This window comes from Octopus sinensis, linkage group LG2 (assembly GCF_006345805.1).
Source record: "Octopus sinensis linkage group LG2, ASM634580v1, whole genome shotgun sequence".
Taxonomy (NCBI): domain Eukaryota; kingdom Metazoa; phylum Mollusca; class Cephalopoda; order Octopoda; family Octopodidae; genus Octopus; species Octopus sinensis.
In genome coordinates this window covers 60,710,938-60,726,056 of record NC_042998.1, presented here as the reverse complement: position 1 = coordinate 60,726,056, position 15,119 = coordinate 60,710,938, and the positions used below count along the sequence as shown (strand labels likewise).

General features: G+C 36.3%; 1 protein-coding gene across 6 annotated transcripts in view; it reads left to right on the top strand.

Annotated features, from left to right (window-relative positions):
* Positions 1–15,119, top strand: part of LOC115232642 (dynein intermediate chain 2, ciliary-like) — an 87,059-nt gene that overhangs the window by 29,858 nt on the left and 42,082 nt on the right. For 5 of the 6 annotated variants that reach the window (XM_036513594.1, XM_036513626.1, XM_036513617.1 and 2 more), the window contains 5 exons: positions 1,090–1,184; positions 2,379–2,483; positions 4,392–4,493; positions 5,457–5,543; positions 10,729–10,813. In XM_036513594.1, coding sequence (XP_036369487.1) covers positions 1,090–1,184; positions 2,379–2,483; positions 4,392–4,493; positions 5,457–5,543; positions 10,729–10,813 — 474 coding nt within the window. Of the gene's footprint in view, positions 1–1,089; positions 1,189–2,378; positions 2,484–4,391; positions 4,494–5,456; positions 5,544–10,728; positions 10,814–15,119 lie in introns of all 6 variants that reach the window. The other variant, XM_036513602.1, reaches the window with a different exon arrangement.

The window sequence follows — 15,119 nt, the reverse complement described above, 5'->3', positions numbered from 1 at the left end:
ATAACAACAGAAAAAAGATGGTATAGGCACACACCAGAAAAGGTCACTGAAAATGAGAAAGTAACCATACTCTGGGATATGCCAATACACACAGATAGAGAAATTAAGGCCAATAGGCCAGATATAGTTGTCAGAGATCATGAAAGAAAAAATACTTTCTAATTGATGTATCAATACCAGCAGATGACAACGTGTCTCTAAAAGAAATGGAGAAACTTTCAAAATACAAATACCTGGAAATAACTCAAATGTGGAATCTATAAACAGAAACAATTCCTATCACAGTAGGCGCATTAGGTATGATAAAAAAAATATTCAGACAAATACATAACAAAAACACCAGGACTTACAAATATATATAACATACAGAAAATTGCACTACTGGGCACTGCACACATTCTATGCAAAACACTTTCAATACAGTAACCATCAAAGCATCACACCAAATCACAGCACATACCCAAGGCACCACACAGAGCTGCACTCGGCAGTGAAGTGAAAGCACGCTATAAAAATAAAACTACTGAATAATAATAATAATAATAATAATAATAATAATGATAATGATAATGATAATGATAATAATAATAATGATAAATATAATAATGATAGTAGTAGTAGTAGTAGTAGTAGTAGTAGTACTAGTAGTAGTAGTAGTAGTAGTAGTAGTAGTAGTAGTAGTAGTAGTATAGTAGTAGTAGTAGTAGTAGTAGCAGCAGCAGCAGCAACAACAACAACAACATCGGCAACTTAAAATGTTAAATTCTTTGACTTATACTATGTGAATGTATAAAACTGGTTTATGCTTTAAATTTTTTTTTTTCCGTTTTGTTTCCTATGACATAAGCTGTAGTAGTTGCCCCTAGCTACTGCATCAATAGTAGCTTACCTTGTTCATTGTCTACGATTTAAAATTCTTTAGAAAATCTGTTGATTGAAATTGGAAAGTAAAAAGAAAGAAAAAAAAACTTTAATTAAACATGTGTGTGTGTGATGGAATGAGAGTTAATGAAATGTAGTGTCTTAAATTTGAACATCTAAACATAGAACAAAACAAAAACTAAAAAGAAAAACCTAATTTTCTTTCAGCTGTGGTTCCTGAAACTGCTGTTAATGAAGAAGATAAATCTACACCAGAAGGAAATGAAAGTGTTGAAGGAGATTCTGCCAAAGAGAATTTTGAGGTAAACACCACAGTAGAGAAATACTAAATGGCTCAGTGGTTAGAGCACCGGGCTCACAATCATGAGGTAGTGAGTTCGATTCCTGAACCAGGTTGTGTGTTGTGTTCTTCAGCAAGACACTTTATTTCACATTGCCTCCAGTCACTCAGCTGTAGAAATGAATTGTGACATGACTGGTGCCAAGCTGTATTGGCCTTTGCCTTTCCCTTGGATAAAATCAGTGGCATGGAGAGGAGAGGCTGGTATGCATGGGTGAATGCTGTTCTTCCATAAAGAACCTTGTCCAGACTTGTGCCTCTGAGGGTAACTTTCTAGGTGCAATTTCATGATTGTTCATGACCCAAGGAGATCTTTTTTATGTTTTATAGATGTATGTGTGTGGGTGTGTTTGTAAATGTGTGTGTGCATGTGTTTCCATATGTTGACAGCATTTGAACAAAGGATCTCTTGAGTAATGTTGCTGGACAGGATGTGTAGTCTGGAGATCTGGGAGCCTCCTCTCTAGGCTGAACTGATATTTTGCATTGTATTGCTTTATTTTCTTTTGTTGATATTTCTTTGCACCAGTCTTTTTTTCTTCACACATAATGTATCTAAAAGAGGAAACTGTGCAGTCATGTAAACATCTGGCCTCCTGAGAGGTGTCATCAGTTGGAGAAACCACCAGGCAGTTCTACAGTATCAAAAACTTATTACAAACTGCCATCATAGATAATGGGCAACATAAGAGTGGATGGGAGACATCTGATTTTGGTTATGAAATCATTTCTGTGGTTTCATTGGACGTCATCAGTGAGGCTGCAAATTTATCCTCCTTTTTTAAATTTAAAGGAGCTCTGATTTTAAAGATATTTAGCTGTTATCTCTAGCTGGTTGAGCAAACCACAAAACAGTTCTTTCACTGGTTCAGAATACTACCAGTATAGTGAAGATGGTCAAAGCAGCAGCTTTATGAATTACAGTATTTACTTAAATCTTGTTTTTATGTTTGATTTACTTTGGGGTCTAGTTTGCTTTTCCTGTACTTCACCCCCACAGGAAATAAAGTATCACTAATATACTTTAATCGTTTCAGTCGAATATTTAGCTATGATATCAATTGTACTTCATGGAAACAAATCATTTTATAGTATAGCTACTAACTATTAATAATGCATAATATTCTCATCATCCAAGATTATTCATTTATTTCAGGTGGTAACACCAGAAGAACCTGTAGCATCACCAGCAAAAGGAAAATTGACAAACCAGTTTAATTTCAGTGAAAGAGCTTCTCAAACCTATAACAATCCGATGCGGGTTAGTCATAAAATTAATGGTTACCTGATTGCTTTTAACTATTGTATTCAAACTGGCCAAAGCTGGTTGCTATAAAGGTAGTGACATTTGTTGAAACTGTGTACAAAGCTGGTTTTGTTGGAAGATTATCTTTGATAGCTGGTAAACTGTTACCAAATCATAAGAGACATCACATTAAGTGGAGATTATTTAATCAACTGTTTTCTTCATCAAATCTGTAACCTTGTGCTTACTAATAATAGTAATAATAATGAAATCTTCATTAATATTATCAATACTGTAAGTGATGAACCAGTAGAGTTGTTAGAGTGTCAGATGGAATAACTTGTGGTATTAGTTATGATCCTGTGTGCTCTGAATTCAAATCTCACCAAAGTCAACTTTACCTTTCTTCTTTTTAGAGTCCATAAAAAATAATACCAATCTGTGATGTAGATTGTTGAAGCCAGTATTTGTTCAAGTTCTTTGTGTTCTGAATTCAAACTCCACAATGGTTTACTTGGGTGGTAAACTTAATCTAGTTCCCCATTTAACACCACTTGAATGGGTTACTTTCAGCAGAGTCCAGTTTATTGCAAGTATTTGGGCCAGTTCTCAAGTTTGAGGATGGTTTCTCTCTCCCACCAGTCTTGAAGGCTCTATGAAGAGTTATGGACTTTGCCTTCTCCAATCCTAACTAAAACATAAAAAAAAAATCCTTCTTTATATTCTATAACCTATTGTCATGAAGATGTGTTTTGAATATATACATTTTCTTTTCATTATTAGACTAATGATCCCCTGAAGAATATAGTTTTGTGTAGTTATTGTCTTCATGCTGTTGAAGAGGACAGCATTTAGACAACAAGTAGAGACTAGAAAGGAATCAAGTGAACTTGATGTGTTGGATGTATAATGTTAACCTGCATGAAAGGCCAACACAAGTAATAAAACAACTGGCTTGACATATAAGGCATCAGCCACACTGTGTTGCAAAAATTACTACTCTAGTATGGACTTGTGTTGTGAATAAACTATGGATGCTGATTAGCTCTTATGTTACCATATGTATGCTGAAATACACTGCTTTTGTTTGAATAAAATTTTGAAATAATGACAATGTAATTTTTAAACAGGTGTTTGGAACAATGAAATATTGGTAGAAGATATTGATTTAGTTCACTTTAGGGAGTTTGTGTCATAAAACCAGGGTATGTCTTGGGAGGGATAGTATGAAAAAGATTTAACCCTTTTGTTACTGTATTTATTTTGAGATGCTCTGTGATTCTCTCAATTATTTTAGATGTAACAAAGAATTTAGTAAAATAACTTCGTTATCATTAAGCTAGTGTTAGGAACATAAATTGTGACTGAGGTTTGGTGGAAGATTTTAATTCAAAATTTATGAAAACAAGGCATTTGTACTACAGAGCCAGAGCTAGTTTCAGCTGGGTTGGTAACGAAAGGGTTAAAACAAGAGATGCATCATATTGATAATGGTTAGCTATGGAATATGAAGACTGAGAAAGATATAGAAAAATGTAATGAACTCAGATCTTAGTACTGAGTTTCACAGATGAAACAAAGACCAATGGGAGTGACATTATGTTGTATAACATTCAGCTTATACCACAATGGGAAAGTAATAAAGCATTGATGGTGTTGTGCAGCCAGGTCAACCCTGATTGCATAGATAGATGATCAAAGTCATTCTAATGGCCAGTCCACATTTCTAATAGCTTTTATTATCCAATATGTTGTTGCCTTTCCTAACATGATAAGGTGATTTGAGGAAAATTTGGTAGCTTCTAGCTGGTTGAGTGACCAAGCAGAGTGTAATAATGACAATAACATATGTGACTCTCTTTGTATATATGTATGTGTGGTTTTATTTTGAGGCATCATATTTAGTCCAATATTCTTACGCAGGATGCTGGAACTATGACAGAACCACCACCAAAAGTCAGATTTTCATCAAATGTTAGCCAGTGGGAAATATTTGATGCTTATATTGAAGATTTTGAAAAACAGGTAATCTTTGTTTTACTAACTTATTTGGTGAGAATACCTAGAAGGGAAAACCCTAGATTCCCACATATATAACCCATAACCCAACCTGTCTTCTATTTAACTTTCTTCTTCCTCTTTTTCTCAACCCTGTCACTAATCTTTTCCCTCTCCCTTGCTCCTTGCCATAGATCTAGGATATTAAATAAAAAAAAAATGTATACTTTGTGCAGGAGTGGCTGTGTGGTAAGTAGCTTGCTTCCCAACCACATGGTTCCGGGTTCAGGCCTACTGCATGGCACCTTGATCAAGTGTCTTCTATTATAGCTTTGGGCCGACCAAAGCCTTGTCAGTGGATTTGGTAGACAGAAACTGAAAGAAGCCTGTCGTGTGTGTGTATATATATATATATGTATGTATGTGTGTGTAAATATATCTATGTGTGTGTTTGTCCCCCCATCATCACTTAACAATCAGTGTTGGTGTGTTTATGTCCTCATAACTTAGCAGTTCAACAAAAGAGGTCAATAGAATATGTAAGGTAAAAGATAAAAGATGATGAACCAAAGTCTAATTATTTTTCATTTAGGGGAACAGCTTTCTTCTGAATGAAGATAAAGGTGCCAATCCACAAGAAATGCATGTTCAATTCCAAAAATATAAGAACAAAAAGTATGAGATGTTTTGGCACAGCCATTTGGTGCTGCCTATTTGGTATATTGATTCAATGTTGACTTATCTGACTTCAGGCATTTTAACATTTCTCTTGTTTTAGTGTTTCTCTAGTTCTTTCCTCCTTCCTCATATTTGTGAAAAAAAAGATCCAGTTATCTTATGTTCCATTTAAATATTATTCTATTAATAACCTGTTTCAATAATGCATTAAATCCTATCCATGTTAATGTGGGAAAGAGTAAGAAAAGTTTGAAAGTAGAACAACATGAAATGATTGTCATTTGTGGATTTATTTATTTTGATGTTTTACAGCAAGAGAAAAAGGAAAAAGAGAAGAAAGGTTATTCTGGAAAGAAAGAAGAACAAGTCAAGAAAAAACTAACTAATATTGAATCAACAGTGAGTATATTTTCTGATATATTCTAGATTATTTTGGTTAAGATGCTTGGCATTTTGCAATATCTTTGTTATGGTATGGAATTGAGCCTCACAGAGGCTCTTGGCTTCACAGAGGCTTTGGCCTCACAGAGGCTATGATGAAAGACTGAGACATCTGGAAATATGCTGTAACTGCGAAGACCCAACAAATGAAGTGAGTTCATGGCTCGCAGGACGGCCTGCTGTGCTAACCTTGGATCATAGGGTGACCTGCAGTACATGAGGAGACCTATTGAGTTAAGTACATCAACATCAAAATAAAAATCAAATGGATATTGTAGTTGTGATACCTATGCCAGTGGCACGTTGGGCCTCACAGAGGAAATGACAAAAGACCGAGACCTCGGAGATATGCTGTGACTGTAAAGACCCCGACAAATGAAGTGAGTTCATGGCTCGCAGGACGGCCTGCTGTGCTAACCTTGGATCATAGGGTGACCTGCAGTACATGAGGAGACCTATTGAGTTAAGTACATCAACATCAAAATAAAAATCAAATGGATATTGTAGTTGTGATACCTATGCCAGTGGCACGTTGGGCCTCACAGAGGAAATGACAAAAGACCGAGACCTCGGAGATATGCTGTGACTGTAAAGACCCCGACAAATGAAGTGAGTTCATGGCTCGCAGGACAGCCTGCTGTACTAACCTTGGATTGTAGAGTGACCCGCTATGCTTGAGGAGACCTATTGAGTCAAGTACGTCAACATCAAAATAAAAATCAAATGGAAATTGTAGTTATGATACTCGTGCCCATGGCATGTAAAAAGCACCTTCTGAATGTGACTGATGCCAGCAGTGCCTGGCTGGCGTCCATGTCGGTGACATGTAAAAAGCATCAACTGATCGTGGCCGTTTGCCAGCCCCCTCTGGCCCCTGTGCTGGTGGCACATAAAAAGCATCCACTACATTCACGGAATGGTTGCTGTTAGGAAGGGCATCCAGCTGTAGAAACACTGCCAGATCAGACTGGAGCCTGGCACAGTCTCCTGGCTTCCCAGACCGCGGTTGAATCGTCCAACCCATGCTAGCATGGAAAACGGACGTTAAACAATGAGGATGATGATGATGATGAGGATGAACGACAAAATCTCCATTTTATTTCACAAAGTCTCACTACTATTGAAGGAGGCCTGTAAAGGAACTAACAGATGTTACTGGTTACACAAGTGAATATGACAGCCCTGTCTTCATGAATGTAACAGTGCATACAGCAACAACAACAACAGCAAAAATAATCATAATTTTGGCAGAAAGCTACCAATTTTGAAGGGAAAGTGTTAGTCAATACCATCAATCACTGTATTATTGCCCTCAAAGAGACAAAAAGTAGTTGATCTCTACTGGATTTGAATTTAAACCAGACAAAGCCAGAATGCATACCATAAAGCATTTTATCAATGCAAAAGTAATTATTAGTATAGTAAATTACAGGAAAACCAGTGATTGGCCTGTTGGAAATATATATTGTTCAGAAATTGTAATATAAAAATAAATAAATGAATAAATAAATATATAGATAGATTTGAGTTATTCTGATAGAAATTGCAATTCTTGATGAAAGCTTGATATGGTCTTTTAGGCAATCTCCTCATCATTGACCCTCACCTCACATCTAGCTCTCATCTGTGGTCCTATTCCTATATGTTTGTTTGTAGTCAACAGTGACTATATCACAGTAAATCAGTTTGACTGTCGAATTAAAACAAGTGAAGAGAATTAAACCTATACATTTCTTTTCGTATCTTAACCCTTTTGTAACTATATTTCTGTTGTGATACTTTGTGTTTCTTTCAATTAATTTTAAATATAACGAAGAATTTAGTAAAATAACATAGTTATCATTAAGCTAGTGTTAGGAACATAAATTGTGACTAAGGTTTAGTGGAAGATTTTAATTCAGAACTTTTTGAATAGACATTTGTATTACAGAGCCAGAGGTGGTCTCAGACGTGTTGGTATCAAAGGGGTTTAACACTTGAAAGGCACTCTGCTCATGACCTTCACAGATCCTACAATATTGATGAAAGTGGCAAGGCTCATGACTTTCATTGGATCTCAAAAACTGATGAGATCAATGTGGTTGATGTTCTATTTGAACATCAGTAAGTTGCAAGTTGATGTTTGCAGAGAAAATGTGAATGAAAAGGAAATTTTAGATGATTCTGGCATCTGTGCCGGTGACATGTGTAAAAGATTCGAGCGAGGTCGTTACCAGTACCACCTGACTGGCCCTTGTGCCGGTGGCACGTAAAAGTACCCACTACACTCTTGGAGTGGTTGGCATTAGGAAGGGCATCCAGCTGTAGAAACTCTGCCAGATCAAGATTGAAGCCTGGTGCAGCCATCTGGTTCACCAGCCCTCAGTCAAATCGTCCAACCTATGCTAGCATGGAAAGCAGACATTAAACAACGACGATGATGATGATAGTGAGGATGTAATGGATATAATGAATAACAATGTGTATGTCAGGTGGGCCCAGATGAAGATGGTATGCAAGTAGCCAGTTCAGAGAGGCATTGACTATTATAGTAGTAGTAATTGGGAAGAGTGAGGAAACAGCATATTTGTATGCTAAGGTTGCTGCTTGATGTCATTCAGTCCAGAATAAACAAACTTATGGTCAAAGACATTTTAGGCATAGCTCTTCCATATTTTCTCCAGACTGCATTATCCAATCTGTCCTTTTTAAAGATAGAAGGGTGTGATGTGAAGGAGACTAAGCTGCTATTTATAGCAGGTCAGTCAATCATGTAGAGTTTGCCTGTTTAGTTTATTTGTAGACTAGTGGTTGAGGTGTGTTGTGGAGTGAATCATTGCCTGTTAGTTAAATGGTATTTTGGGTATAGTCTAAGACGTTTGTGTGGGTAGCAACAGCACTGCTTCAGATGTGGGAGTTATATGCCATTGTGATTGATGAATATTGTTGGTTTCAAATTTTGGCACAAGGCCAGCAATTTCAAGGAGGAAGAAAGTCAATTGCTCAACTGGTACTTATTTTATTGACCTTGACAGGATGAATGGTAAAGTCAACCTCAGTGGAATTTGGACTCGGGAAATAAAGACAGACGAAATGCCACTAAGCATTCTGCCTGCCAAACTAACAATTCTGCCAGCTTGCCACCGTTTTGATAGCATAACAGTTTGCTGATCTGACTGCATTTTAGTAGACAAACTGTAGAAGTCTATCAGAGAGACAGTTCCTATTTTAGCATTGTTGACTTAATCTATAACGCAACTGCAAAGGTGAAAAGATCACTTTGTGACTTACTCGTAGCTCTAAAGATTTAATACATCTGTACTAATAGGTGACACAGATCAGTATTTATAGCTAACTGGACTGAACTTGTGTGAATAAAGTGTCTCTGTCATGAGCAGAATATGATATTAGTCGCAGGATATGAACACATTGTCCTATAGCCAAGGGTTGACACTTTGTCAATTTGATCACCTGATAATCCTATCATTGATATGAAGTGTCTGAGTGATAAAACTGCATTTTTATGAATGCTCACTAATAAGTTCAAATCCTAGCTTAGACACCCTCGTCAAAAAATAGAAACTGATCTGACTTCACATTTGAGTTTATTTGTTGGGGGTTTTGTGGCTTAGACAGAGAGTAAAGGGCCACAGCATGATCCTTTTTCAATGACCCCAATACTAATTGGAGAAAGTGGAGTGACATCCTATGATCAGAGACATGATCCAAATGCTTGTAATAGAGTGGACGTCACTATGGTTATTGTGGTGATGTTAAACTAGGTGACAGATTAAGTTTGCTCTTCTAAAATAGGTGTGATTTTTCTGATAAGCTTCCACATTTTGTCTACCAAATTTCACTCAGAAGAATTTGGTCAATCCAAGATTATAATAAAAGAAACTTATTCAAGGTGATACATTGTGGGATTGAACTCAAAACCATGTATCTGCAAAGCAAACTTCTTAACCATGCCTGAACCCATGATGTCCATCCATAAAATGTTTTGGTCTTGGCATTCTTACAAAATTTTTCAGTTTGGAAAAATAATTAACAAGTATTCATCATCATCATTATTGTCATCATCATTGTCATTATCGTCATCATCACCAGTCATCATCGTCGTCGTCCTCCCCCTCGTCCTCCCCTCATCTCCCCTCCCTCCCCTCCTCCTCCTCCTCATCATCATCATCGCTATCATCATTTAATGTCCACTTTTCCATGCTTGCATAGGTCTGATTGGGTTTAATGAGGCAGATTTTCAACAGCTGGATGCCCTTCTTGTTGCCAACTCTTATTTGCTTCCAAGCAAGGTAATTTTTCCCTCTAACCAGGCTTGTTTTCACAGAATACTGGAAAAGAAAGGACATTCATATATAGTGATTACACAATGTCAAGACAAGGAGACACAAACATACACACACTCTCTCTCTCTCTCTCTCTCACACACACACACACACATACACACATACATACATACATACATACATATGATGGGCTTCTTTCAGACTCCATCCACCAAATCTACTCACAGGGTTATAGAAGAAAACTTTTACCCAAGGTACCAAACAGCAGGACTGAACTCCAAACCATACAGTTGGGAAGAATGCTTCTTAACCACACAGCCACATCTGCACAATAAGCCAGGATTGTTGATCTGAATATAAAGAATGTACAAATTATAATTCCTAATCTCTCTATATATAAAGCTGAAGTTGTCTGTGTATGGCAGGTTTGGTAGCCTTCAACTAACACTATTTCCTCCGAGACCCTGCAGCACAAGTTGACCAAAATTGAGAGTATGATAGAAGAAGGCTTGCTCTTCCTTCCGTAGAAGAAAAAAATTCAAATCGGACCATGTTAACACCAAAAATTATTTACATCACAAAGGTGCTTTTTTTCTATGAAAATCCTTATTTTTTACGATTTTTTGACTGACGTGTCACCATTTTTCGGTGTATTTCAACCAGATAAATGTTCACTTAAAGAGAATAACAAGCTACATAATGCAAAATTTTTACTTTTCAAAAATTCCAATTCTAAAGGGTTGAAACAAACCCGAGCAACGCCAGGCGATACTGCCAGTTCATTTATACAATTCTTAGTCTTCAACTCTTTTACATTCTTCCATCATCTTTATCTACTTTTACCATTTATTTTCTCACAGACTGATGACATTTCCTCTGTAAGTAAAGCAGCTATGATAATAGAGAGAATGGTAAATCAGAACACTTATGATGATATTGCTCAAGGTAGAGCGAACGCAATAATTTCTTTACTTTAAAAATATACTGCTGCTGATGCTGATGCTGTTACTGCCATTTCTGCTGCTGCTGTTCCTACTGCTTTTGTTACTTTTGTTACTGCATTTCCCAATGCTTCTGCTACTATCTCTGCTGCATCTGTTGCTTCTGCTGCTTCAACTGCTCTCACTCTCCCTATTACAGCTTCTACAAGGGGAATAATGTTTTGTAAGGTATTTTTTAAAGACTAGTAAAAAGAAGAGGAGGAGTCAAGAGGTGTGGGGGAAATGGGAAGGAGGAAAGCATGGTTCCTGGTTTGGGATTAGACCAGAGATCTGGTTATAGTATTTGTAGCAGACTGGACCAATGGGTGATATTTTATTTAACACACACATATACATACCTCTATTCTATGCATACATATATATGTATATATATGTATGTATGTGGAGGCATATGGCCTAGTGGTTAGTGCAGCGTACTCGTGGTTGAAAGATCGCGGGTTCAATTCTCAGACCGGGTGATATGTGTGTTTATGAGCGAAACACCTAAGCTCCACGCGACTCCAGCAGAAGGTAATGGCAAACTTCTGCTGACTCTTTCGCCACAACTTTCTCTCTCTCTCTTTCCTCCTGCATCTGCGACGGACTGGCGTCCTCTCCAGGTGGGGAACCTATACACCAAGGAAACTGGGAAACCGACCCTATGAACCAGGCATGGCTTGAGAAGGAACAAGCATAACATAACATATGTATGTATATATATGTGTGCATGGGATAGGTTGTAACACACACGTGAGTATAAAGGATAAATATGTATCACATTTGGCTGTATATTTTTGGGAGTGCAGTTGAATATTAGTTATGCAATGAAGCTTGATCGTGTACATATTTAATCCTAACACTCAAAAATCTATAATTCGGAGTATCACACTGAGGAGAACAATAGGTAAATATAATTTAGTTTAGGTTCGAAATGCATCTGTGATTAACTGAAGTCAGGTGGATTCATCACTTTTCTTTTTATCTACATAAAAAAAGTTATTGTCTCTGAGATTTTTATGGTAGTTGAAAAGACATTAGTTACAGTCTTGTGTAAAGTTGTACAGTAGCAGGTAGTTCAGTAGGTAGACTGTAGTTTAGGTTATATACGTGAAGAAAATGGATGTAAGTAACAAGGAGAAACTTGTCATTTTCGCTGGTATGTCTTTAATTTAATTAATCAACAAAGAAGAAGGTCGCATTTACAATCATTTCAATTTATTAGTTTTAGTAAATATCTTCAGAATGCGAAAATAGATTGATACATTGGTAATGGTAATAGAGGCAAAATTTGTTAGTCTTACATTATATTTTGTTCTGAAGTTGGTTATTTCGCTGGAAAGTGATTTCATAGTAGTAGATTGGTTAGTTTATGGTTCCGTTGGGCAATTAGAGCGGGGTGTATATTATTTTGGTGTGGAATCCCACTGATTTGAACCAATTTAAATACATGTGCAAAAAATATGTGCTTAGTAAAACTCAGGATTCCACAACAAATTGATATACACCCCGCTCTAATTGCCCAACGGAACCATAAACTAACCAATCTACTACAATGAAACCACACCCAGCGAAATAACCAACTTAAGAACAAAATATAATGTAAGACTAACAAATTTTGCCTCTATTACCATCACTCATGTATCAATTATTTTCACATTCTGACTGATGTATCAATCTATTTTTTGCATTCTGAAGATATTTACGAAAACTAGTAAATTGAAACGATCGTAAGTGCTACCTTCTGCTTTGTTAATTAATTAAATTAAAGACATAGCAGTGAAAATGACGAGTTTCTCCTTGTTATTTACATCCATTTTCTTCTCGTATATAATATATATATATAATATATATATATATATAATATATATATATATATTTTCATTTAAAGATAGTAGGCCCCTTTCTCCCGCCATATAAAAGGATTTTAAATACTTACTACTTTAAAGTAGTAAGTATTTAAATTAAAATTCTTTTATATGGTGGGAGAAAGGGGCCTACTATCTCTAAATGAAAATATATATTTCCTCATTGAGAATAATTTGAACTCCTGTTATGCCGGAATTTTTATTCCCTAACAAATAAAATTATATATATATATATATATAATGGTAGTCTATCGTTGTATGAGAAAGACAATTCTGCAATTACTTGCTGAACAATCTGCACAAATGATTTGTTTGTGGTGTGCATTAGCTCACACCCTCCATCAAACTGTTGCTTGAACTGATGCACACTGTACTCCACGCTTGGTGTCAAAATGATTGCAGAGCAACATGAGATGGAGTGTTTTGCTTAAGAATGCAATACATCCCCTGATCCAGGAACTGAAACAATGATCTCACAATCATGAGTGCAACACCCTAACAACTAGGCCATGCACCCATACAGTACTGGATTTACTATTATGTTTAGGTATGCTTAAACACAGGGCCACATTGACCATGTGTCTGTGTGTTCGGGGGGAGGGGGACTGTCTTCCTGCCCACCAAATTTTTATGCACCCATGACAATATATATATATATGTTTATACATAAAAAAAAACAGATAATAACTTTATTTATCAAAAAATGCTATGAGGATAAAAATAAACCTTTTCTATAATGTTATTCAATAAAGCCACCTTCAGCTTCAACAACTGCTTCTATATGAGACCTAGATCATCTACATGCTTGAATCAAGTGGTCCTGGTGCATTTTGGACATTGCTCTGACTATGGCAGCTTTCAGAGAATCTTTGGTGTTATCTCTCAATAGTCCAATGGATTGAGATCTGGAGAATTAGGAGGTCAAATGTTAGGGGTTATGTGATCATGAAAATTTGCAGCCATCCACTCCTGTGTTACTAGAGCCATGTGTGATATGGCCTTCCATAGCATACACTGTCTATCCAGGGCTTAAGAAACATTTCCAGGACCTCAATGTAGGTGGCAGAGTTAACTCTAAGGTCTTATGGAAAGAAGTAAGGAGGCATCACATGTCCTTCATTGCTGACAATCCCTAAAACTGTGACAGTTGCAGGAAATTTTGTATGCATAACACTTGAAACATCAGAAGGGCTTGCACATATCCATCTGTCATTTCTTATGTTAACTTTTTGATTTTGGTCAAAGTTTTTCTCGTTTGAGAAAAAAACACATCAAATATTCTACTGCATTTTTCAGTTTGTTAAGAGCCTTTTAGATCTGATGTAGTGATTTTCTTTTGCTTTTTCATTTAGCATCTTTTTAGCATTTTTCTTTGATATTTCCACAATAGTTACGCTTTTTTCTTCATTTTCCTCCTTTTCTACTTTCATTAATGTATCTTATAGCCAAATTTTAGTACTATCGGCTATTGTTGAATTTTTCTTTCACTTTCTTGAAACTTCAAATGAAAGTTTATCAAAAGGAAGCTTATCAAGTTACAAACTTTTCCGGGGGGGGGGGGGGCCTGCACCCCACCCGGCTTGGATACAGAGTGGTGCTGGTGGGGGAGAAGATAACTCATGTCAGCACCTGAGCTCACTACACAATAATTTAAATATGTGGCAAAGAATGAAAGGATATGAAAGTATGGAAATTCGTCCTAACACTGCTTTATTCTGTACTAATAAGTTTTTATCATGACAGGTTGACTGATTTACTTTCAGTTTGACTGTTTTAAAATAGGCCTGTGTTTTTCATGCTTGTTTTGGATTATATATCTTGTATAGAAATATGGGGGTCGCAGGGGTTTCCCCCTTTATATTTCTACTTACTTTTTTTTTTTCAAGTATTGTAGTTATATTTGTGGTTTTACTAATAGATATTATATGTAAGATTGGAAGTGAAATATGATGTTCCCAGGTTTATATCAGAACACAGTTTTAGGGTTTCTGCAGATTTTAGCTTTCCGTTTATAAGTTGAGCACCCTGCATTCTGAATCAGTATTGTTCATCTCAAGAATTATATATATATGTGTGTGTGTGTGTGTATATATATATATATATATATATATATATATATATATATATATATATATACATATATATAAAATATAGTCTCAAGCTGATAGACAAGACTGCTTGAGGAAACATAAGTCACCAGGACAGAAACAACAGCAGTTGGAGTCTGAAGCCTGTAGAAAAGTCTGCTCCAGAGTACAGGAAACACCAAAGCAATGACAAGTTAGGTTAGAATTTAGACCTTTTTCTTATGATGAGTGGTGACTAGGAGCCTTAACTATGATCTGACTCATGGACAGACTGGGGCGAAGGCCAGGTGACCATTAGTATATATATATATATACATAT